Raw genomic sequence first — 27,274 nt, 5'->3', positions numbered from 1 at the left:
GTCCTCCACAACACCTGATTATAGACCAACACCTTCCCGAGAACTAACTCACTCCCATAACCACCATCGACCCAGACAACTCACATCAACACCTACTACTTAGGCCAGAAAGTCCCTATTGCATTATACAATAACACTACCCTCCCTACTATCCTTTAACACCTTTGATTTACAATATACGCTATTAATCTCACAATCTAATGAGAATATGTGTTGCTAAAGTCTTGGAACTAACCAAAAGGATCACACGTTTTAGTAATTGTTTTCCCCCCAGAAGGCCTTGGGGCTCCTCTGAACTCACTTGATGGCCTCACACATGTCCAGACCCATCTTCACACAGTTCTTGGCATGCATGGGCAGGGAGACAGGCAGGCCAGACACACAGTAGTAGCAGTCTCCCAAAATCTTGATTCTCATGCACTCGTTCTCCTGAAGAATAAAACAGAAAAATACCACATAGACCATGAAGACCATCCAAGAAGCAGACATGTCAACTGGATTTAGCATTAACACAAATTAGGTATCAGAAGTTCTCCTGAAGAACCAAACACACAAGACATCCATGCGTGTCCAGCCCAAGAACTACATGTACATATTGAAATAAAATCTATCTATATATACATAAAATAAATCTATTATGACACATAACAAGTGGATTATGCATTACCACACTGTCGTGTTATCATAATAAACATAAAAGTGTAGCTAAATATTTAATAAAAGCTGAAAGGTCAGTGTTAATTTAACTAAAGGTGCAAATCTTACAAATTATTAACTCACCTTTGCAATCTGGTCAAATTTCCCAAACAGCTCGTTGAGCATGATGACCAGCTCCTTCGGAGAGCAGTCGCTGGCCAATCGGGTGAAGCCCACAATGTCAGCATACAGAATACTGCAAAAAGAGAAAAGCCAAGGGTGTGTTCATTAAGACACGCGTTTTGCAAAAGAAAACAAGAAGTTTAGATAGTTTCCGAGCATTTTCTTGCATTTCATGCTTACTGATCACGACCGGCTCAGGACATATGGAGTCAAGACATCAGTGTCATAATGACGTGTAGAGAAATCTGTCATCTGCATGGATACGACCAAGCTGGCACTACACTGATTAATCACTCTGATGTAAGTCACTCTGGATAAGAGCGTCTGCTAAATGACAAAAAAATTTAATTAAAATAATGTTGTTGCATCACCAAACAAGGGTGTCATTGTCAGATAAAGGTTGACACCTGGGGTGTTGAAATGGAGTGGGGCCAACTGATTACAGCTGGAGGTCCTATCCTGGGTGAGCAGTAATCCTATGGGGCTAGAAAGGAGAGGTGAATACTGAGTAGAAGGGAGATTGTGATAAGGGGTTTGGCTCTAAGAAGTGTTTCCCCTATATTCATTTAGCAGCGGCGGGCCACCGCTACTTTTTTTCCCGGGATGGTGAAACGTTTTCAGTGTAAATATAAAACTCCTAAAATGTTTTCTCCGCCCATGGCAAAATGTGTAGCATTGCATGAAATCAGCTTTAAAACATCAAATGAATTGTCTGCAGCCAAGAGGACGGCCTCTAAAATGTTTGCCATTGGCCACGTCCACTAACCCCCCCACCCCACCCCACACACACACACACACACACACACACACACACACACCGCTAACTTTGCCACAGCTGCTGAAAAAGATCCTAGGGGAAGCACTGTACAGTACACTGATTGGAAGTGCTATAAGCTTGCTGTGAGCCCTGTCCTCCACACAGAGCACCTGACCCGGGCCACCACACATCCAGCCGCCACTGCCTAATCACTGGCTCATTACCAGGGCTCAGAGGGCTAACTGTTGCCAAGGTCAGTGTCCCACTAACTGCTGCCAAGGTCAGTCCTCATTAAAATAGCTAACGTTAGCCTGTTGCTCGGCAGACCAGACCAGAGAACCATGGCCGCCCAGTAACTCTGACTGACAACGACCAGGTGTTTCCTCTGAAAGAACATGTCTAATGACAAGCATGTCTCGTGTCATTACAAGGATCAAATGGGGAGGTGCTTGGGCTATAATTCACAGTAACACACCAAAGGGCTTAAATGAGGATTCACGCACTAGCCGAGCCACCGCAGCACATGATACGGTCTTTGATTTTCACAAGGCCTTCTCAGATCAGACAGTTTAAATGTCCCTCCTTTTCTATGAAATCATATTAATTACGGGCCTAAACTTATTTATTTATTATTTAACCAGGTAAGACAGTTGAGAACAAGTTCTCATTTACAACTGCGACCTGGCCAAGATAAAGCAAAGCAGTGCGATATCAACAAATCAACCAGGTAGTTACAAATGTCAGTTTGTCAGGCTACTGAGAAGATCGACGAGTGTTGATGTGTTGACCTTCATTTGGGCAACAAATGGGCTCCCTCTCTCTCCAGGAAGGTAGAAGGTACAGTCCAGTCTGTAACAATTACAGAGTCTAAAACTTAGGGAATCTATTGAGCTATCTGCTAAGGTTCACTGGATAGGCTACAAAGCCAATGTCTGTCAGCACTTTCTAAATGAATGCCCATAAAACAAAAGGCCTTATCTGGGTCAATGCTCAGCTAACACTGTCCTGCTAAATTCCATGAGAACTGACTGGGCATTGTGAGTGTAAATAGACCTCACAGAGCAGGGATGGGAAACTCCAGTCCTCGGGGCCGGAGTGGTGTCACACTTTTTCTCCATCCATAGCAAACACAGCTGATTAAACTAATTGCATTCTAAACTGAAGATCATGATTAGTTGATTATTGGAGTCAGGTGTGTTATCTGGGGAAAAAGTGTGACACCAATCACACCCCCGAGGACTGGAGTCGCCCATCCCTGTCCCAGAGGAATCAGGGGAAATTAATTAAATTAGAGAACACAAACTATACTAACTATTCAAAGCACACATGCAACATATGAAGCAGAATAATTTAGGATTTAACCAAGTGTTTTACCCAAGGCTCAGACCTTTCTGTTTCCATATATGCGGGCCTGCACCCGGGTCTCACTGAGCCATGGCTCCGGTGGACCTGCTCTCACTTGGGGCCAAAGCCAGGCCACTGGTACCTTTTAGCTTTCATTTACATAACAATGGCTAACTGTGACCTTTAACACCTTCTCACAAAGCAACTGATTCTGCTATTCTCAAGTACTCACTGTCAGCCCTAGCTATGGAAACACCATTTCCCTAGTATAACATAAGGGTATATACACTGGTGTAACACTAGTGTTACAGTCGAAAAGCAGCAAAAGAGAAGTGAAGCCAAAATGTAAAGGCAGGGAATGAGAAAATCAAAGGCTAAAGCCACAAGCGGGGTTTCGTTCAAGAGAACATTTGGGTTGGGGAAATATTTCCCCATGTGTGCTGTTTGGTAGACTGAAAACCGTGCTTAGTTTGACAGGCAATGAGTGACAGCAAAGGATTGGATTCTACTGTATGTTTCTTAGTAATATTCTTAGAACATAACAGGTTATTTGAACATGCTGTATGTTTCTCAGTGATATTCTTAGTACATGACAGGCTATTGTTGTACTGTACCTGACGTTCTCGTGTCTCTTGACGTAGAGACTGTGGAAGTTGTTGTCTTTAACGAGTCGTTGCTGCTCTTCTTTGTCCTTGCAGTCTTGCAGACGCTCCATGATGGCCAGCTTCATCTTCATGGAGATGTAGACCGGCAGCACAGACTGCAGCAGGTTTTCCTACACACACACACACACACACACACACACACACACACACACACACACACACACACACACACACACGTTAGCATCAACACACCACACCCACCCAACCACACACACTGTCCGATATCAAAAGGTCATGAACCCATCCAATCAGGGAGAAACCCAGTCTGAGTATCAACCAGCTGTCAGAGTGTCTTGCTGATCTGGTAACTGCACTAACAAGGTCCCCATTCACTCAGATTACTGTTAAAAGCTTTATAATCATTGTGTTGCCAGTCTGGTTGTACAGCCAGTCAACAGACAGAGAGAACATCGCATTGAGAGCCTCTGGGATGGAATAGAGTCAGGTGAGATGGGAATCTAAGAAGTTCATAAGGAGATGTCTCAGGAAATCATTATTCTTCAATCCCTATTGACCCCATAATTCCTGTTCACCCTTATGATGCGATACTGAGGCACCTGACTCCTCTCCTTTCTCTCTCCACTGGTTTGGCTGCATCCATGGGGGGGGGGGGGATTTGCCCCTAGGTACAGATCTAGGATGAAATCCTAACCTTAACCATTAGTGGGAGAAATGTTAAACTGACCCAAGACTAGTGTCATGGGGCAACTGGCTAGGCCTACATGCTCTCACAGATAGATGACCACCTCCTGGTTCAAATGACTGGAGCAGGTTTTCCAGTAAACCGTAAAGCATGGAAAGTCATTCTGCACAAAGTGGCCTTGATTTGGTTCAGTCAGCTCAGCTCTGTGCTGTAATTGATCTGGCAGATTCTATCTGACTGGGCCTAGAGAACAATGGCAGAGTGCTCTGTGTATGCGGGGGGAGTTACTGTTCACCTCAGCGTTGGGACCCATTTCAAACCCTCCCTTCCCTCTTCTCTTTATGGGGCCTGTTCTCTTTGGCTAACCCCTGTGGCACTGCTCCTTTTTTCGGGCTCAATACAACAGAGTAGAACAGAGGCAGCTCAAATGTTAACGATTATATCATTCCATTCTGTCCTGCTAGGCAACAGAGCAGCCAGCAGCCTCCTCTCTCCTACAGAGTGTGGTGTCACTTCCTAAGTAACTATCATTACAAATGAAAAAAAATGATGGTTAAAAAGCCATTTGAAACAGACACCCGTTTTTACTAACGGAGCACACACAGACATCTACTTAAAATATCTTTACAATAACATTTAATTTGAGGGGGATTTGATCATCGTAATGAAAAATACAAGCTAGAAAACAACAAGGCTGCTGGTCTTAAATTAAGTAAACAATTAACCAGTGCTATTATGACAAAACATTTTAGCCTAACACAATTTATTAACTTTCATTAGTCTTTCATACTTCCTGTCTTTCAGTCAGGTCAGCCTCTGTTCAGAAAGAGACACCAAAAGCATCTTATTCAACCAGAACAGGATTTCTAATACACTGGGAGGTCGCCCTCGTCAAAGAGGTTCCTAATCTCAAGGGTCCTTCCTTAAATAAAAGTTAAAGAACTAAATCAAAAAGATAGCGTAGTGTCTGATAAGGAGATGTTGTCACCTGCTGTCTCTTTTCTATCTCCAGCTTCATGCGGATGCCCAGACATCGGAGTGTATCCTGGAAGGTCTGTCTTAATGTTCTCTCCATCAGGACCTTATGGAAGGCCCCCACCACACTGCCACACAGAAACACCACCGCATTGGACAGCAGCTGGGGACAGAGGGACAGACATTAAAACCTAGCTGCGCAGCGTAAGCATTTTATTGTCCGTTTTCAGAGAAATGTGCCTTACGCCTTAGAAACTCCTTACAGGACATCAACAACAACACTATAGCACACAATCTCGCTGAAACATACATGACACATGAGTCATTAACACACACACACATATGCTGTGATACTTCCTGTTTATAGAAAACTATCTAAAGCACAACATCGTGAACATACATAACGTCATGCATCACCAGGAGATCATGGAACACATGTATAAGTGTTACTAACAGCATAACTAATAACACACCTGATTGGCCAGAAAGGGGCTGGGGTCTTGGATGTTGAAGACAGTGAGGCGTAGAGTGAGGACCATGATGTGAGAGAGTGAGGAGATCACACTGAGCACCACAGCATAGCACATCTGGAAAGGCAGCATGGTGTACACTGTGAAGATGATGAACAAGAAGAAGGGAACCTACAGGAGAAAAGGAGATCGAGAGATAGGTCAGACTGATATGACATGAAATCCTGTGGGGGAAGAGTCTCGGATTGGCAGCACTACCCAAAGAACAAGTGGCTTTACTGGACAACTGTCACCTCAGTGTCCTGGCAAGAGATGTTATAACTAGACAAACATACCTTTTTGATGCTTCTGTTCATGTGTGTATATAATGTATGTACACTCAGTGGCCAGTTTATTAGGTAGGCCACCCCGTTTCGCGAAAATGGTTCGCTCCTACAGACAGCGAGTCACGTAGCTGTGGCTTGCTATATAAAGCAGGCAGACAGGCATCAAGGCATTCAGTTACTGTTCGATTGAACGTTAGAAAGGGCATAAATAAGTGACCTAAGCGACATTGAGCGTGGTATGATCGTCGGTGCCCCTTTGCCTGAATTTGTTGGGGCATGGATTCTACAAGGTCTGGCGTTCAAAAGTTGCTCAATTGGTATCAAGGGATCTAATGTGTGCCAGAATTGAAATTCACATCAGGTTTTGTTTGTTATCACATGGAGAAGATTGTGTGCTCTGTGATGTAGATCTTAAATCAGATAACTTCTTTAGGGAAGGCAACAGAAACTGTGTGAAACGTAATTCTGCAATAATGAAGTAAGGATTTCGCGTAAGCAGCATGAGTCAATGGCCCCATCCTGCCTGGTGTCAACGGTACAGGCTGGTGGAGGTGGTGTAATGTTGTTTTCCTGGCACACGTTAGGTCCCTAGATACCAATTGTGCAACGTTTGAATGCTACACCTTGTAGAATCCATGCCCGAAGAATTCAGGCTGTTCTGGAGGCAAAGAGGGGTCCGATCCGGTACTAGATGGGTGTACCTAATAAACTGTCTGGTGTGAAGCTGGAGAAGAGTAAGAGGACAAAGGAAGTGGGCTTTTATTTTTATTATTAAAGCCAACAGGCTTTGTTGTGTAACCTTTCTTTAGGGTTAGAGAAGAGAGTGTGCGTGTGTGTGAGTGCGTATACCTGGTCCCAGGGCAGGATGAGGGGTCCGCTGAAGATGAAGGTGAATCCCATGGTGAGGTGAGTGGCCCAGACCACCAGGCCCAGCAGTCTCCTCCAGCGCTGGGTCAGGGTCTCTGTACACACCAGCACAAACACAGCCAGGAACACGCACAGGCTGCAGCTCACCACGCTCACAAATGCACAGTGCTCCTCCGCACTCTGAAACAGGGAGGGAGAACATAACGCACACTGAATCACAATCATGGAATTTACATTCTCCTTTTTTTTTTTTTTAAACAACATAGAACCCAAATGCAAAAAAAGAGAAAAATCCAACCTTTTATTTAAGTACATTACTTTGGTGTAAAAAAAAAAAAATCACACATTTAGAAGAAAAAAAAACTTGAAATCATGTGTCCCACAATTATTGGCACCCCTGATGTTAATACTTTGTACAACCCCCTTTTGCCAACAAGACAGCACTTAATCTCCTCCTATAACATTTCACAAGATTGGAGAACACAGAGAGAGGGATCTTTGACCATTCTTCTTTGCACAATCTTTCTAGATCATCCAGTGTCCTGGGTCCTCTCTTATGCACTCTCCTCTTTAGCTCGCCCCACAGGTTTTCGATTGGGTTGAGGTCTGGGGACTGAGATGGCCATGGGAGGACCTTGAGTTTGTGACTGCTGAACCATTTTTGTGTAGATTTTGCCACATGTTTTGGATCATTATTCTGCTGAAAGACCCAATGACGACCCATCTTCAGCTTTCTGGCAGAGTCCATCAGGTTTTTATTTAAAATGTCCTGGTAGTTCAAAGCGTTCATAATGCCATGCACCCTAACAAGGTTCCCAGGGCCTTTGGAAGAGAAACAGGCCCACAGCATCACAGATCCTCCACCATACTTCACGGTGGGCATGAGGTGCTTTTCGGCATACTCATCTTTTGTTTTACGCCAGACCCACTTAGAGTGTTTGTTGCCAAAAAGCTCAATCTTAGTCTCATCTGACCAAAGCACACGATCCCAGTTGAAGTCCCAGTGCCGCTTAGCAAACTCCAGACGTTTACGTTTGTGAGTGTTAGTGAGAAAAGGCTTTTTCCTTGCATGCCTCCCAAACAGCTTGTTGGCATGTAGAGAGCGTCTGATGGTTGTTTTGGAGACTTTGTGACCCCAAGATGCCACTCTTTGATGCAATTCTGTGACAGTGAGCTTAGGACTTTTTTTTACTTCTCTTACCATCCTCCTCACTGTGCGTTGTGGCAAGATAAACTTGGGACCTCTTCCAGCCTTGTTTGTCACTGTTCCAGTTGTTTTAAACTTCTTAATGATTCCTCTGACTGTAGATACGGGCAAGTTAAGGCGAGTGGCTATTTTCTTGTAGCCATTGCCTGACTTATGAAGGTCGACACAAATCTGCCTTACTTGAATGGTGTGTTCTCTTGTCTTTGCCATGTTGACAAATGGGTAAGAGAATTAGGCCTCTGTGTCACGTCATATTTATACCCCAGGGAAACAGGAAGTCATGAATTACTAATTAAAAGTTCCTAGATACCCTGACCAACTTTAGCAACTACAGAAAAATATATATTTTTTAAAATCAATAAAAATTTTCAGCGGAATTGTTAGGGGTGCCAATAATTGTGGGACACATGATTTCAAGTTTTTTTTTTTCTAAATGTGTGTTTTTTTTTTACCACCAAAGTAATGTACTTAAATAAAAGGTTGGATTTTTCTCTTTTTTTGCATTTGGGTTCTATGTTGTTTAAAAAAAAATGAGAATTTTTGGAAGTCCTCGACCACATCTTAAACAGGGGTGCCAATAATAGTGGAGGGCACTGTATATAGTCAGGTACAATGATATGTCTAAACAACATTCCCTCAACATCATTCCAGTCCCTTTATTATGCCTATGTACTGTCTACTCATGAGAGCGGCCACTATCTAATTCAGCATTGTGGTTTATCCAGGCTTATTGCACATCTGTCTCTGCGTCATGTCCTGTTGCTAGAGGCCACAGCATCTTCCTGATTTAATTACACTGAGAGGAAAGAGGGAGGCTCAGATATAGATTTCTGGTGTGTGTGTATACACTTGCGTGCATGCCAGTTAGCGAGAAAGCAAGGGAGCGAGAGAAAGAGAGAATGGGAAAGAGTTCAATGCCAAGGAGAGCGGGAATGACTGTGTAAAGGTCCCTGAGCAGAAGGCCATCCCGGCATTGTCTATTGAGTATGCTGGTTTCCATGGTAGCGGAAGTGAAGGCCTTTACTAGCACATTTAACTACGGCCACACCCACTAAATCGACCTATAGCAGACTTGTTCATGTCCTTTTCTCATTTATTTTCAGATGGAAGGAAGTACTGAAACTAGTCTATACAATTAGAGAACAGATTGGTTCTGATCCTCTCCTCTCGAAATCTCATCTGAAAATTAATGACCCAGGTGGGATCTGCTCAGTCTCAGCCTGCCATAAGTGAATGTTTTCGTCTGTTGGGCATTGAAATTTACATCAAATTTTGTTTGTTATCATGTGGAGAAGATTGCGTGCTCTGTGGTGTAGATTTTTTTATTTTTTTTTATTTTATTTCACCTTTATTTAACCAGGTAAGCCAGTTGAGAACAAGTTCTCATTTACAACTGCGACCTGGCCAAGATAAAGCAAAGCAGTGCGATAAAAACAACACAGAGTTACATATGGGGTAAAAAAAACATAAAGTCAAAAATACAACAGAAAATATATATACAGTGTGTGCAAATGTAGCAAGTTATGGAGGTAAGGCAATAAATAGGCTATAGTGCAAAATAATTACAATAGTATTAACACTGGAATGCTAGATGTGCAAGAGATTATGTGCAAATAGAGATACTGGGGTGCAAAAGAGCAAAATAAATAACAATATAGGGATGAGGTAGTTGGGTGGGCTAATTTCAGATGGGCTGTGTACAGGTGCAGTGATCGGTAAGGTGCTCTGACAACTGATGCTTAAAGTTAGTGAGGGAGATAAGAGTCTCCAGCTTCAGAGATTTTTGCAATTCGTTCCAGTCATTGGCAGCAGAGAACTGGAAGGAATGGCGGCCAAAGGAGGTGTTGGCTTTGGGAATGACCAGTGAGATATACCTGCTGGAGCGCAGACTACGGGTGGGTGCTGCTATGGTGACCAATGAGCTAAGATAAGGCGGGGATTTGCCTAGCAGTGATTTATAGATGGCCTGGAGCCAGTGGGTTTGACGACGAACATGTAGTGAGGACCAGCCAACAAGAGCGTACAGGTCACAGTGGTGGGTAGTGTATGGGGCTTTGGAGACAAAACGGATGGCACTGTGATAGACTACATCCAATTTGCTGAGTAGAGTGTTGGAGGCTATTTTGTAAATGACATCGCCGAAGTCAAGGATCGGTAGGATAGTCAGTTTTACGAGGGCATGTTTGGCAGCATGAGTGAAGGAGGCTTTGTTGCGAAATAGGAAGCCGATTCTAGATTTAACTTTGGATTGGAGATTCTTTATGTGAGTCTGGAAGGAGAGTTTACAGTCTAACCAGACACCTAGGTATTTGTAGTTGTCCACATACTCTAGGTCAGACCCGTCGAGAGTGGTGATTCTAGTCGGGTGGGCGGGTGCCAGCAGCGTTCGATTGAAAAGCATGCATTTAGTTTTACTAGTGTTTAAGAGCAGTTGGAGGCTACTGAAGGAGTGTTGTATGGCATTGAAGCTCGTTTGGAGGTTTGTTAACACAGTGTCCAATGAAGGGCCAGATGTATACAAAATGGTGTCGTCTGCGTAGAGGTGGATCTGAGAGTCACCAGCAGCAAGAGCGACATCATTGATATACACGGAGAAAAGTGTCGGCCCAAGAATTGAACCCTGTGGCACCCCCATAGAGACTGCCATAGGTCCAGACAACAGGCCCTCCGATTTGACACACTGAACTCTATCTGAGAAGTAGTTGGTGAACCAGGCGAGGCAGTCATTTGAGAAACCAAGGCTATTTAGTCTGCCAATAAGAATGCGGTGGTTGACAGAGTCGAAAGCCTTGGCCAGGTCGATGAAGACGGCTGCACAGTACTGTCTATTATCAATCGCGGTTATAATATCGTTTAGGACCTTGAGCGTGGCTGAAGTGCACCCATGACCAGCTCGGAAACCGGATTGCATAGCGGAGAAGGTACGGTGGTATTCGAAATGGTCGGTGATCTGTTTGTTAACTTGGCTTTCAAATACTTTCGAAAGGCAGGGCAGGATGGATATAGGTCTGTAGCAGTTTGGATCTAGAGTGTCACCCCCTTTGAAGAGGGGGATGACCGCGGCAGCTTTCCAATCTCTGGGGATCTCAGACATTATGAAAGAGAGGTTGAACAGACTAGTAATAGGGGTTGCGACAATTTCGGCGGCTAATTTTAGAAAGAAAGCGTCCAGATTGTCTAACCCAGCTGATTTGTAGGGGTCCAGATTTTGCAGCTCTTTCAGAACATCAGCTGTCTGAATTTGTGTGAAGGAGAAGCGGGGGGGGCATGGGCAAGTTGCAGCGGAGGGTGCAGAGTTGGTGGCCGGGGTAGTGGTAGCCAGATGGAAAGCATGGCCAGCCGTAGCAAAATGCTTGTTGAAATTCTCGATTATTGTAGATTTATCGGTGGTGATAGTGTTTCCTAGCCTCAGTGCAGTGGGCAACTGGGAGGAAGTGCTCTTATTCTCCATGGACTTTACAGTGTCCCAAAACTTTTTGGAGTTAGTGCTACAGGATGCACATTTCTGTTTGAAAAAGTTAGCCTTTGCTTTCCTGACTGCTTGTGTATATTGGTTCCTAACTTCCCTGAAAAGTTGCATATCGCGGGGGCTATTTGATGCTAATGCAGTACGCCACAGGATGTTTTTGTGCTGGTCAAGGGCAGTCAAGTCTGAGGAGAACCAGGGGCTATATCAGTTCTTAGTTCTGTATTTTTTGAATGGGGCATGTTTATTTAAGATTGAGAGGAAATTACTTTTAAGGAACAACCAGGCATCCTCTACTGACGGAATGAGATCTATATCCATCCAGGATACCTGGGCCAGGTCAATTAGGAAGGCCTGCTCGCTAAAGTGTTTTAGGGAGCGTTTGACAGTGATGAGGGGTGGTCGTTTGACCGCGGACCCGTTACGGACGCAGGCAATAAGGCAGTGATCGCTGAGATCCTGGTTGAAGACAGCTGAGGTGTATTTAGAGGGTATGTTAGTCAGGATGATATCTATGAGGGTAGCCATGTTTACGGATTTAGGGTTGTACCTGGTAGGTTCGTTGATAATTTGCGTGAGATTGAGGGCATCTAGTTTGGATTGTAGGATGGCCGGGGTATTAAGCATATCCCAATTTAGGTCACCAAGCAGTACGAACTCTGAGGATAAATGGGGGGCAATCAATTCACATATGGTGTCCAGGGCACAGCTGGGGGCTGAGGGGGGTCTGTAGCAAGCGGCAACAGTGAGAGACTTATTTCTGGAAAGGTGGATTTTTAGAAGTAGAAGCTCAAACTGTTTGGGCACAGACCTGGATAGTATGATAGAGCTCTGCAGGCTATCTACAGTAGATTGCAACTCCACCCCCTTTGGCAGTTCTATCTAGACGGAAAATGTTATAGTTGGGGATGGAAATTTCAGAATTTTTGGTGGCCTTCCTGAGCCAGGATTCAGACACTGCTAGAACATCAGGGTTGGCGGAGTGTGCTAACGCAGTGAATAACTCAAACTTAGGAAGTAGACTTCTGATATTTACGTGCAAGAAACCAAGACTTTTGCGATTACAGAAGTCAGCAAATGATAGCGCCTGGGGAGTAGGAGTGATACTGAGGGCTGCAGGGCCTGGGTTAGCCTCTACATCACCAGAGGAACAGAGGAGGACTAGAATAAGGATACGGCTAAAGGCTTTAAGAACTGGTCTTCTAGTGCGTTGGGTACATAGAATAAAGGGGGCAGATTTCCGGGTGTTGTAGAAAAGATTCAGGGCATTATGTACAGACAAGGATATGGAAGGATATGAGTAAAGTGGAGGTAAACCTAAGCGTTGGGTAACAATGAAAGAGATAGCATCACTGGAGGCACCAATTGAGTCGGTCTCCGCGTGTATGGGGGTGGGACAAAGGAGCTATCTAAGGCAGGTTTAGCTGGGCTGGGGGATCTACAGTGAAATAGTACAATTAGAAATAACCGAAACAACAATAAGCTAACCATGTTTGGGCTGAGGCTAAACATAAACAGGATGTAGTACCGTAAAAAGGAACAGTCCAGCAGACATCAGCTGTATAGCTGAGTTATCATAAGGTCCGGTGGTAAAGCAATAGTGAGTAAGAGGCCACGGCTAGCGTGTGCTAGCGGGCCGGGGCTAGCAGATGGATGGAATCTTCGTGGTTAACGTCGTAACCACATCAGACGATTTCGTCGGCAGACCAGTCGTGTAGGATCGGCGGGGCTCCGTGTCAACACTAGGTGGTCCCGTCCGGTTGACAGAGAGGTAGATAGCCGGGAGATGGGCCTAGCTCAGGATGATTAGCCAGACCACAGCGTCCATTTTGTTGCAGCTAGCTGGTAGCGATGAATCCGGAGTTAAAGGTCCAGTGATTCAGTGATTCCGGCAGAAAAACTGATATGTTCTGGGTCGATAACGCGCTGTGCAGACTGGCCGAATAATAGTCCAGACTAGAGCTGGCTGGTGAGTGGTGCAGGCCACGGACAATGGTGAAAAACCGCTAGCTGGCTAGCTAGTTTCAACTGGAGATTCTAGATAAAAGGTAAGTCAATAATAGAATCCGTTCCACATTGAGTGAGGCGGGTTGCAGGAAAGTATATTTTGTAGAAGGATGAAAAGTCTGATAGGGAAATATGTACGAAAAATACAACAAAAAAAACAGGGTATTTACAGGCTATTTACAGACACACAACAAAAACAGAACTGCACTACTACGCCATCTTGGATTACTCTTAAAATCAGATCACTTCTTTAGGGTAGGAAACAAACTGTGCAAAACGTAATTCTGCAATAATGACCAAAGTAAACCCACAAGAACATACACTCTCTCTAGTGTCAGTTGGTGGGTTAAGTTAACGGTTATGTAAAATGAGGACCACTAAAAGCATCCTCTCCGTGCTCTCTGACTCTCTTACTCTCTTTGTACTCTGTTAGAATCTAAATGACTTCATCCACCTAAAAACAACAGGGCTCTCAATAGGCTCTTTGTTCAATCTGAGGCCAACTATCCTGTTTAAGTACCACTTAGAAATATATGTTGGCATGCCCTCCTCTCGCTCACTGGTGGGCTCATGGTCTCTAACAGTCCATCCATCCACAGTGGAGAGGGAAGTTGTACAAGTTGAACACAGTGACTTTATTACACTCTTATCCTCACCGGCCTGTGCACTTAACAATAGGCATTAGCCTACACATGCTAACTAACCTGCCACAAAAACATTAGTGGTGGGTTCTACGCCATCAAAAGGAACCTAACATTCGACATCCCAATTAGGATCTGGCTAAAAATACTTGAATCAGTTATAGAACCCATTGCCCTCTATGGCTGTGAGGTACGCTCACAAACCAATAATTCACATTTACATTTACATTTTACATTTACGTCATTTAGCAGACGCTCTTATCCAGAGCGACTTACAAATAGGTGCATTCACCTTATAGCAAGTGGGATAACCACTTTACAATGGTTTTTTTTGGGGGGGGGGGGGGGGGGGGGGTTGGAGTAAAGGGGGGGGGGGGGGGGGGGGGGGTAGAAGGATTACTTTATCCTATCCCAGGTATTCCTTAAAGAGGTGGGGTTTCAAATGTCTCCGGAAACCCCAAATTGAGACTCTGCATGCAGAATTCTGCAAAATCATCCTCTGTGTACAACGTAAAACACCAAATTATGCATGCAGAGCAGAAATCGGACGATACCCGCTAATGATCAAAATCCAGAAAAGAAACGTTAAATTCAACAACCACCTAAAAGGAAGCGATTCCCAAACCTTCCATAACAAAGCCATCACCTACAGAGAAATTAACCTAGAGAAGAGTCCCCTCAGCAAGCTGGACCTGGCGCTCTGTTCACAAACACAAACAGACCCCACAGAGCCCCAGGACAGCAACCAAATCATGACAAAACAAAAATAGAATTACTTGACACATTGGAAAGAACTAACCAAACAACTAAGCATTCTGGAATGTTATTTGGCCCTAAACTGAGAGTACACAGTGGCAGATTACCTGACCACTGTGACTGACCCAAAAGGTAAGGAAAGCTTTGACTATGTACAGAGTCAGTGAGCATAACCTTGCTATTGAGAGAGGCCGCCGTTGGCAGACCTGGCTCTCAAGAGAAGACAGGCTATGTGCCCACAAAATGAGGTGCAAACTGAGCTGCACTTCCTTACCTCCTGCCAAATGTATGACCATATTAGAGACACATACAGTGGGGAGAACAAGTATTTGATACACTGCCGATTTTGCAGGTTTTCCTAATTACAAAGCATGTAGAGGTCTGTAATTTTTATCATAGGTACACTTCAACTGTGAGAGACGGAATCTAAAACAAAAATCCAGAAAATCACATTGTATGATTTTTAAGTAATTAATTTGCATTTTATTGCATGACATAAGTATTTGATTCATCAGAAAAGCAGAACTTAATATTTGGTACAGAAACCTTTGTTTGCAATTACAGAGATCATACGTTTTCTGTAGGTCTTGACCAGGTTTGCACACACTGCAGCAGGGATTTTGGCCCACTCCTCCATACAGACCTTCTCCAGATCCTTCAAGTTTCGGGGCTGTCGCTGGGCAATACGGACTTTCAGCTCCCTCCAAAGATTTTCTATTCGGTTCAGGTCTGGAGACTGGCTAGGCCACTCCAGGACCTTGAGATGCTTCTTACGGAGCCACTCCTTAGTTGCCCTGGCTGTGTGTTTCTGGTCGTTGTCATGCTGGAAGACCCATCTTCAATGCTCTTACTGAGGGAAGGAGGTTGTTGGCCAAGATCTCTCGATACATGGCCCCATCCATCCTCCCCTCAATACGGTGCAGTCGTCCTGTCCCCTTTGCAGAAAAGCATCCCCAAAGAATGATGTTTCCACCTCCATGCTTCACGGTTGGGAAGGTGTTCTTGGGGTTGTACTCATCCTTCTTCTTCCTCCAAACACAGCAAGTGGAGTTTAGACCAAAAAGCTCTATTTTTGTCTCATCAGACCACATGACCTTCTCCCATTCCTCCTCTGGATCACCCAGATGGTCATTGGCAAATTTCAGACGGGCCTGGATATGCGCTGGCTTGAGCAGGGGGACCTTGCGTGCGCTGCAGGATTTTAATCCATGACGGCGTAGCGTGTTACTAATGGTTTCAGCTCTCTTCAGGTTATTGACCAGGTCCTGCCGTGTAGTTCTGGGCTGATCCCTCACCTTCCTCATGATCATTGATGCCCCACGAGGTGAGATCTTTCATGGAGCCCCAGACCGAGGGCGATTGACCGTCATCTTGAACTTCTTCCATTTTCTAATAATTGCACCAACAGTTGTTGCCTTCTCACCAAGCTGATTGCCTATTGTCCTGTAGCCCATCCCAGCCTTCTGCAGGTCTACAATTTTATCCCTGATGTCCTTACACAGCTCTCTGGTCTTGGCCATTGTGGAGAGGTCGGAGTCTGTTTGATTGAGTGTGTGGACAGGTGTCTTTTATACAGGTAACGAGTTCAAACAGGTGCAGTTAATACAGGTAAAGAGTGGAGAACAGGAGGACTTCTTAAAGAAAAACTAACGGGTCTGTGAGAGCCGGAATTCTTACTGGTTGGTAGGTGATCAAATACTTATGTCATGCAATAAAATGCAAATTAATTACTTAAAAATCATACAATGTGATTTTCTGGATTTTTCACAGTTGAAGTGTACCTATGATAAAAATGACAGACCTCTACATGCTTTTTAAGTAGGAAAACCTGCAAAATCGGCAGTGTATCAAATACTTGTTCTCCCCACTGTATTACCCTCAGATTACACAGACCAACAAAGAATTTGAAAACAAATCCAATTTTGATAAACTCCCATATCTATTACGTGAAATACCAGTGTGCCAACACAGCAGCAATATTTGTGACCTGTTGCCACAAGAAAAGGACAGCCAGTGAAGAAAACACAATTTTAAATACAAACTACACTGAATAAAACTATAAACGCAAAATGTAAAGTGTTGGTCCCATGTTTCATGAGCTGAAATAAAAGATCCCAGAAATGTTCCATACGCACAAAAAGCGTATTTCTCTCAAATGTTGTGCACAAATTTGTTTACATCCATGTTAGTGAGCATTTCTCCTTTGCAAAGATAATCCATCCACCTGACAGGTGTGGCATATCAAGAAGATTATTAAACAGCATGATCATTACAGAGGTGCACCTTGTGCTGGGGACAATAAAAGGCCTCTCTAAAATGTGCAGTTTTGTCACAAAGCAATGCCACAGATGTCTCAAGTTTTGAGGGGCCGTGCAATTGGCATGCTGACCGCAGGAATGTCCACCAAAGCGGTTGCAAGATAATTGAATGTTCAGTTCTCTACCATAAACTGCCTCCAATGTCATTTTAGAGAATTTGGCGGTACGTCCAACCGGCCTCACAACCGCAGACCACGTGTAACCACGCCAGCCCAGGATCTCCACATCCAGCTTCTTCACCTGCGGGATCGTCCGAGACCAGCCACCCGGACAGATGATGAAACTGTGGGTTTGCACAACCAAATCATTTCTACACAAACTGTCAGGAACAGTCTCAGAGAAGCTCATCGGCATGATATATATATAGATATATGCTCGTCATCCTCACCAGGGTCTTGACCTGACTGCAGTTCTGCATTGCAACCGACTTCAGTGGGCAAATGCTCACCTTCGATAGCCACTGGCACGCTGGAAAATTGTGCTCTTCATGGATGAACCCCAGTTTCAACTGTACCAGGAAGATGGCAGACCGAGTGTATGGCGTCGTGTGGGCGAGCGGTTTGCTGATGTCAACGTTGTGAACAGAGTGTCCAATGGTGGTGGTGGGGTTATGGTATGGGCAGGCATAAGCTTAGGACAACAAACACAATTGCGTTTTATCGATGGCACAGAGATACCGTGACAAGTTCCTGAGGCCCAATGTTGTGCCATTCATCCGCCGCCATCACCTCATGTTTCAGCATGATAATGCAAGGCCCCATGTCAAGAATCTGTACACAATTCCTAGAAGCTGAACATGTCCCAGTTCTTCCATGGCCTGCATACTCACCAGACATGTCACTCATTGAGCAGGTTTGGGATGCTCTGGATCGACATGTATGACAGCATGTTCCAGTTCCCGCCAATATCAATCAACTTCGCACAGCCCTTGAAGAGGAGTGGGACAACATTCCACAGGCCACAATGAACAGCCTGATCAATTCTATGTGAAGGAGATGTGTCGCGCTGCATGAGGCAAATGGTGGTCACACCAGATACTGACTGGTTTTCTGATCCACGTCCCTACCTTATTTTTTTTAAGGCACCTGTGACCACCAGATGCATATCTGTATTCCCAGTCATGTGAAATCTATAGATTAGGGCCTAATTTATTTATTTCAATTGACTGATTTCCTTATATAAACTAACTCAGTAAAATCTTTGAAATTGTTGCATGTTGCGTTTATATTTCTGTTCAGTATATACTGATCTGTCTACTTATTTTCCCTTTCGTACTTCAACTATTTGCATATTGTTACACCACTGTACATAGCCAGTAATTTAACATTTGAAATGTCTCTATTTTTTTGAAACTTTTGTGAGTGTAATATTAATTTCAGATGATTTATTTCACTTTTGTTTATTATCTATTCCACTAGCTTTGGCAATGTAAACATGTTTCCCATGCCAATAAAGCCCCTTGAGAGAGAGAGAGAGCGAGCGAGAAATTTGAGACTAGGAAGTGATGGGAGTCTCTCTCAATCCATATATCAGTGTGTCTGGGGTCTGAGAGCAGCACAATGACAGGAAAGTGAGGGCTCATTTTCCTTTAGGAGGGAGCAGTAATGAGACCTGATGATGGACCTAGTTTGGCATCAACACCTGACAGAGAAAAGTGCTACAGTGCCTCAGGCCCTGCCAATGTCAACAGCATGAGTGTGTCCCAAATGGCACCCTTTTACTTATATAGTGCACTACTTTTGACCAGAGCCCTTGTCAAAGAAGTGCACTATATAGGGAATAGGGTGCCATTTTAAGACGCAACCATGTTATCGTTCACTGGCCCTGACTGACTGAAGCCCTGTAAAACAACACATTTCACTGCACCTATCCAGTGTATGTGACAATAAAACACACTCACCAGTCAGTTTATTAGGTACACCACCCTGTTCATGAAAATTGATAGCTCCTACAGACAGTGGCTAGCTTGGATCGCTCCTACGTGGCTTGCTATATAAAGCAGGCAGACAGGCATCGAGGCATTCAGTTACTGTTCGATTGAACATTAAAATGGACAAAACAAGTGACTTATACGACTGAGCGTGGTATGATCGGTGCCAGGCACCTTCCTGGGCTTTTCACGCACGAGTGTCTAGGGTTTACCAAGAATGGTGCGACAAACAAAAAACATCCAGTCAGTCAGCAGTCCTGTGGGCGAAAACAGCTCATTGATGACAGAGGTCGAAGGAGAATGGCAAGAATTGTGCAAGCTAACAGGCAGGCCATAAACAGGCAAATAACGATGTCCAACTGGCCTCACAACCACAGACCACGTGTAACCACGCCAGCCCAGGACCTCCACATCCGGCTTCTTCACCTGCGGGATCGTCAGAGGGGGGAGGGCGGGGTGGTGAGGAGTATTTATGTCGGTAATAAAGCCCTTTTGTGGGGAAAAACTCATTCTGATTGACTAGGCCTGGTTCCCCAGTGGGTGGGCCTGGCTCCCAAGTGGGTGATGCCCTCCGAGGCCCACCCATGGCTGCACCCCTGCCCAGTCATGTGAAATCCAAGGGCCTAATGAATTTATTTCAATTGACTGATTTCCTTATATGAACTGTAACTCAGCAAAATCTTTGAAATTGTTGCGTTTATATTTGTGTTAATTTTTGTATATATATATATATATATATATATATATTTTTTTTTTATGTACTTCCCCCACAGCTCAGACCTGCAATAACACTCTTATAACACTCCTCTTTTATTACACTGAGGGAACCTAAGTGCTGCATTACGTTTTATGTTTCAGAGTGATTACCTACTGCTCTACACAGACGTGTACATGTAACCTAAAATGTCTACTAAAACTCTAGACTAGTGACATATTTACCTGCTACACCAATACAGTGATTACCTGCTTCTTAAACTCTGAAGTCTACACCAATAACATCATCTCTAGTATATTGCTATGCCTTGCCACAGACTGTCGTGTCGAGGAGAAAAAAACTAAGAACTGTCCTCTAATTCAGTATGTCTATGCATAATTGTTCAATGTACTACAGAAAGAGAACATACTACAATAGTGTCTTTAATGTGCTAATCTCCGTATCTCCGTCCATTAGCTGTCAGCTCATCCAGTGAGGACATCACGCCCCCTCAGCGGATATTACTCAGTCATTCAAAAAAGCTGTAATTAGCTGGTCTCTGATGTGTAGCATACTGTCACGTCATACATGGCCATGACGGTCTCAACAACCATCTGGGTAGGTGCAGACACACTTCTAGGTCTCAGTAGGCAATGTCACTAACACGATGGCCGCTAGCTAGCGATTCCACATCAGCTAAACACACACACACACACACAGGGACTCACCAGCTGCAGGGCGAAGAAGAGGATGATGAGGACTCCGCAGGACAGCATGGAGAGGCCCAGTAGCAGCACCAGAGGCTGGTACTGGCTGATACAGGAGAACTTCCTGTACAGGGCCTCATGTTTCAGCTCCTGGTCATTCAACAGGTATTTCCCTTTAGCCGGCATGGTGGTGGTGTCCTGTTCACTACTAAAACCCTGATAAAAGGTTATGGGCCGAAACACGCTGTTTTTAACAAAGAAGCATTTTTATCAACTTCCACTGTCCTCTAAGAGTTGCTGAATTTCCTCTCCACTTTTGTCCACTCCTCCTCACACAGGTATGTTACGGCAGGGAATAACGCTGAAAACACCCCAAAGTGTAGGGCAGGGTAGGAGCCTTCTTCTGCTGCAACTGTAAGACAGACGTGTGTGTGTGTGTGTGTGTGTGTGTGTGTGTGTGTGTGTGTGTGTGTGTGTGTGTGTACAGATCCACAGATCCAGGTGGGCAGGTTTGCGGAGGTCTTCTAGCTCATACTGCTCAAGTGCAGTTGTCGATCTTCTCCCTTAAGGGCATTTTTAATATGTTGCTCTCTTCTTTTGCTCACAGGTTTTGCTCTCGCTCGCTTTTCTTTCACTCTCTCTTTCTCCCTTTCTGCTTTGGCAGGCAGACCCAGTTCATCCATGCCAGTTACTGTGTTCCATTCTTCAGAAGGGTTGAGTAATGATCCCAGCGCTGAGAGAAGAGACCGGGGGAGGAGGAGAGTCTAAGGAAAGAGGAGGAGGAGGAGAAAGAGGGAGGGCGGAGGGCGGAGGAAGACAGAGGGGTCGTCAAGGATTCCTCCAGGATGTCTGTCCCATCAGTGCTGAGCGGGCAGAGAGAGGGGCCCAATGTAGCGCCACCCACTGGAGCTGGCACAGTCAGAGGCCTGGGGAGGAGACAGACTGGGTGAGTTTGCTGGAACCACTGATAAAGACAGGAGTGAAATAGCAATCCACAACACTTGAGAGGGTCATGGCTACTCAAAGCACTTTCTCTTGTTGACACGTCAGAAAATGTTGATGCACTCACTAAGCTTATGTTTTAATAAACAGATGACATTATCTGGCATTGAGAATAAAAAAATGTATTAAAAAAAATAACAGTTTAGCGATGTGATTTGAAACTACATTACTGTCTGCCAAACTGTACACAGTGAGAGTACAGTAGAGTGAGTCCCTTCATATGACAAAGTTAGACTGTGTTGTTTTAGCCAAGGGTGTAAATATTTATACACAAGTGAGTGAATCTTCAATCCTCATTCAACCCAAGCCCTGCAGTTGTTCCCACGATTAAGAAAGCCTGGTTTGTCTGTATTCAGTCCCAGTCCCAGTCCTCAGTCTCTGTTCCGGTTTGGCCACAGCTCCATGGAGAACTGCCATGATGACGCCTAGCCCTTCTAATGAATAAACTCTCCATGGAGCGCTTTACTCAAGAATACACCATCGAGGGATGAACTCTTGCATCATTAAACACCACACTGGTCTCTACTTCATTTACTTCTATCTACTTCACTTTACTCTGACAAAACACATTCAGTATTGTGGAGTTTAAACGCTAGCCAAGAGTCTCAGTCTATGTCTGCCAAGGATTTTACCATAGCAACCCATTATTCACAAGAGTTTAAGGAGATTGTCATTCATCACTTTAATACGTAACACATTTAAAAGATGGACAGAAATAACTGGTCCATTCTGAAATAACCATTATTTAAATCTCCGGCATTTACGTGAAACTGCAGTATTGCTAATGATTAAGGACATCAATGCAGCCCCTTAGGAGTTACATTAAAAATCAATAAATCAAGGTGTATTAACCTGTACGAAAATAAACCAGGTCTATGTTTTGTTAGGATCCACTGGCTGGGCAGTGTGTGTACCTTGCTCCTGTCTTAATAAGCACAGAGCAGAGGCCACTAAAGCCAGTCAGTATATGAGGAGTTGGATTCCCCTTAGTCTGCCTGCCCTCACTGGCTGGCTCCCTGGCACACAGGAAGTTTGCTCAGTGAATCAGAGGCTACGCTGTATTTACAAATCTAAGGCTGAATGAAAAATAAATTCAGAAGGCTCTCGTCTCAAGCACGCAGTAGGAAGTACTATGCATCCTTATCTGGTTGGTTTAAAGAGGGGCCAGCGACTGGTCTTTGTCTCACCTGATAATAAGACCACACAACACAACAGCACAGCTACAGTACGGGCGTGACCGTAAACCCTGATTATGATATCACCTCTCATTGTCATTTCGGAGAAGGGATTACATTCTGGCCTTCATAAACAGGCTGGTGTGTTTGGGAGAGGGTAGATGTTTCTAGGTTGAAACGATATGAAATGAACCTCACATATAGTTAGTTAATATAAACCTAATCTCAGCAGTTGCTAATAGTCCTGACTCCTGGACCTGTACTAACAGCATAAAGCATTGTTGCCTGTTTGTCTTTTCGCATGGCAACTGCAACAGTTGCTATGTGCCATAAAATAACATAGGGGCTGATGAGGTTATGTACCTAAAGGCCAGAGAGGGAGGGACACCTGTTGGGCTGTGTGAATAGGAGAATGGGGTCCCAGCCAGTCAACCAGTCAGGATGCTCCAGTCATAATGACAACCTGCTCTGTCACAGCAGGCCGTGTGTTGATGGAGGCCCAGTCAGCGATTTACAGCCTGGCTGTTTAACTGTTCCTTTTATTACTACAAGACTATTACAGCCAAGCAACCAACAACCCTTTACCCAGCCCCCATCCTGTACGACCCAGGCTATCCTGCAGAGTCTGACTAACAGACAGAGTTGGGAGGTAGTTAAACAGAGGACGAGGTAAGGCACATACTGGTAGGGGATCCGTCTTCTCTATTAGAAAACAGCTGGGGCCCTGAAGAGGTCAGGGCCTCTCAGATCTATGATATACACACGGTTCAGATGAAGGAAATTACTCCTTCAAAAAGAACACCCACACAAAACACTACATGGCTTACATTAGACATGTTGCGAAATATGAGATAATTTCTCTGATTTAGCTCCTTCAGACCAATCAACCCATAGACTAGATGACTGCTCATGCATGCGACCAGAGTAAACAGTAGGGAGGAGGATGAATGAATGTGAGGATGACCAGACACCAATGGCAGACAGTAAAGGACCAAAGGTCCCATTTTGTCATGGCTACTCATCTCCTGGATAATGCAGCACGGTAGGTCAGTGTTATCACCCTTAAACAGGGAGACTAAGAGAGTAAGTTATGAGTCCGCAGTGAGATATACAGAGGCAGAGATAGACAGATGGAGATAGACAATGAGCCACAACTGTGAGGGAAGTCCAAATAGACCATTAAGGGTGGTACTGTTAGAGAATGGTTCTGGGACAAAGGGACGGTGAACGGCACTGAGACAGTATCTATCTCTGAGAGAGCAGTGAGGGGAGACTTATTATCTAGAAGGCTCCAGGGAACTTCTGCTTATCAATGGAACACAGGACGATGGTTCTCCTTTCAATCGGGGCATCTTCCTGTTCACTTAAGCCAGGAAACTCACAACAAGGGGGTGGTGATAAAACAGTTTCTATGCTCATTCGCGATCGCTTTTTCTTGCTTTTCAGTGGCTTTGTAGCCTACTTTGTCTTACTCGGTCTGTTAGTTAAACCTGGATCACTTTCATTGTCTGACATACTGTATGTGTGCATTCCAATGTTAGGAGGACAGTGAGGAAGTAATGAAGACATCTTGAGAGCAGCCTCATACTAGGGCAGATGGCTCAGTTCCCCTCGATGTTAACGATCAGTGAATAGGTCTGTCTCAGTCGGACAGTAGGATACTAGTACTGAGCATTCCAGGATGTTTTGTCCCGAGGCAGCCATTTGACACCGCCATAGAGCGCTTGTTTGTGAGACAACGGCTTGATATTACAGCTCCTAGCCCGACAACTGCTTTATGTTCCAATTCTAAAGTTGCCATGGCAAAGGACCGAGCCAGCGGATCTCTGTCTGTCTCATGGAGTCATGTGGAGCAGTGCTGGAATAGCAGCCTGGCTTGAATAGGCTGGAGTCTCTCAAGAACAGGATGAATAGCAGTAACTGCACTGCATTGTCTGCGAGGCCTTTCTCTCTGAAAGAGCTGAGGCAAATCGAGGCATTCTCACAACGGCCTCGCAAACTGGCGTCATGTGACTCCTGGAGCAGCCGCAACACAAAATTACTAACGTCATTGCCAACCCAGAGCCCAGCCACTGAGATCAGGAACGCACATGGCTGCTGTCACAAACTGGCAACGTGCATTAATGCAAGATAATAGAGGACGTGAAGTTCAAGGGACTGGATGTGGTCTTCTCTTTGGCCTCTCGACATGTGAGTGTTAGGAAATGAAAAACTATATTTGACCTGGTGGGATTGTAGTGAAGAAGACTACCATCCGTACTACATTTTTATGAGGCCGAGTAAGCCACAGCTGGGCAATTCCATAGTAAGGGAATTACACAAAGACTATGATTTTTCACATTTAAATATATGCCAAACAAAAACCATTGATTTCAAAATTTTAACAAACCATACAACTCTATGCACAATAACTACTTTGAACAATTTACACAGTTAAAAAATAAAATTAAACATTTACTGGGAAAATTGTGCAGATGCAAAGTTTGGTAACAGAATTAAAGTAAAATCTCCCTCAGTTGTATTCTGTGTTTTTGTAATATTTTCAATGGAAATTGTTAAAAGTTGTCCTTGTGCATAGAGTTCTATGGTGTGTTAAAAAAAGTTTAAATCAATGTTTTTTGTTTGGTATACATTTTTAAATGAGTCTCAGCATAATTCCGTTACCATGGAACTGCCCAGCTGTACATGGTGGATGCTACTTTCCACACCTGAGTGACAGAGAGAATAAGGAGAGTCCTTATGAGTCAGGTGTGATTCATCCTGCAAACATTCAACTGTTGAACAATATGTTGGAAGGAACCATCAAGGTTTATAATGCAGTCACATCCCTGTGGTGTAATAGTGACATAATAATGAACCATTGTTTGTGAATATCTACAGTAAATACACAATGTCCACCATCAGGCCTTAAACAAACCAACATGGTATTTTAGGCTTTCATGGAGAGTAAATAGGCAGGTCTTTACCTTTAGGCTGTCATTCTATGGTTTTTGTGTTGTTATTCATATGGTTGGACAATGGGACTGGTAAATGAACAAAGAAAGCAGATAACTGCTATTCACAGGCCAGACTAAGCCCATGTTAGGCTTAATGGTTACGAGTTGAAAGGTCAGCTGAACTGTCCAACCCACAGGCTTTCTAGATTATTCCATACACGAGCTAGGTAGGCAAGGAGCTGAATAATCCTCTCATGATGACCTTAATTAGGTATTAAAGTCAACACCTCACTCAATGATATGCACTTATTTTCTTGATATTACATTGTTGATGCTCATGAGGGCTGACCTTTTACACCGAGCAAATCATATGAATGTTGTTTTTTGAAAATTAGACAAAACCATTTACCAGTGTGTTACGAGTTGACAACAGTTGTCATGAGTTCACAAACAAGAACTTCCATAATGTCTGTTTCATCATAACCTAAAAACCCAAACTGATAACGGAGCTGGAACCTTATTATATAGAAACCTCACACTACACAGCAAAGCCTCATCCATCTGTTGAGGATGATGGTGCTATAAATGCCCCTTATACAGTACCAGTCAAAAGTTTGGACACACCTACTCATTCAAGGGTTTTTCTTTATTTTTACTATTTTCTAGATTGTAGAATAATAGTGAAGACATCAAAACTATGAAATAACAGTTATGGAATCATGTAGTAACCAAAAAAGTGTTAAATCAGAATATATTTTTTATTTGAGATTCTTCAAATAGCAACCCTTTGCCTTGATGACAGCTTTGCACACTCTTGGCATTCTCTCAACCAGCTTCACCTGGAATGCTTTTCCAACAGTCTTGAAGCAGTTCCCACATATGCTGAGCACTTGTTGGCTCCTTTTCCTTCACTCTGCCGTCTGACTCATCCCAAACCATCTCAATTGGGTTGAGGTCGGGTGATTGTGGAGGCCAGGTCATCTGATGCAGCACTCCATCACTCTCCTTCTTGGTCAAATAGCCCTTACACAGCCTGGAGGTGTGTTGGGTCATTGTCCTGTTGAAAAACAAATTATAATCCCACTAAGCCCAAACCAGATGGGATGGCGTATCGCTGCAGAATGCTGTGGTAGCCATGCTGGTTAAGTGTGCCTCAAATTCTAAATAAATCACAGACAGTGTCACCAGCAAAGCACCCCCACACCATAACACCTCCTCCTACATGCTTTACAGTGGGAACTATATGCGGAGATCATCCATTCACCCACACCGCGTCTCACAAAGACACGGTGGTTGGAACCAAAAATCTCAAATTTGGACTCATCAGACCAAAGGACACATTTCCACCGGTCTAATGTCCATTGCTCGTGTTTCTTGGCCCAAGCAGGTCTCTTCTTCTTATTGGTGTCCTTTAGTAGTGGTTTCTTTGCAGCAATTCGACCATGAAGGCCTGATTCACACAGTCCGCTCTGAACAGTTGATGTTGAGATGTGTGTTATTGAACTCTGTGAAGCATTTATTTGGGCTGCAATTTCTGAGGCTGGTAACTCTAATGAACTTATCCTCTGC

The 27,274-nt window shown here is 44.2% G+C and overlaps 1 protein-coding gene across 1 annotated transcript in view; it reads right to left on the bottom strand.

Moving 5' to 3' along the window:
* LOC311111829 (adenylate cyclase type 2-like) overlaps window positions 1–27,274 on the bottom strand; it is a 72,546-nt gene that overhangs the window by 14,205 nt on the left and 31,067 nt on the right. Inside the window, exons 2-8 of the mRNA XM_084154699.1 lie at window positions 20,614–21,518; window positions 6,849–7,046; window positions 5,677–5,844; window positions 5,217–5,366; window positions 3,535–3,695; window positions 781–892; window positions 302–429 (exon numbers count right to left, since the gene is read on the bottom strand). Of these exons, the coding sequence (XP_084010825.1) occupies window positions 302–429; window positions 781–892; window positions 3,535–3,695; window positions 5,217–5,366; window positions 5,677–5,844; window positions 6,849–7,046; window positions 20,614–20,778 (1,082 nt within the window). The 5' untranslated portion in view covers window positions 20,779–21,518. The remainder of the gene's footprint in view (window positions 1–301; window positions 430–780; window positions 893–3,534; window positions 3,696–5,216; window positions 5,367–5,676; window positions 5,845–6,848; window positions 7,047–20,613; window positions 21,519–27,274) is intronic.

This window comes from Coregonus lavaretus (genome assembly GCF_964263955.1).
Source record: "Coregonus lavaretus genome assembly, chromosome: 37".
NCBI classification, from domain to species: domain Eukaryota; kingdom Metazoa; phylum Chordata; class Actinopteri; order Salmoniformes; family Salmonidae; genus Coregonus; species Coregonus lavaretus.
This window is presented reverse-complemented; position numbering and strand designations above follow the sequence as displayed.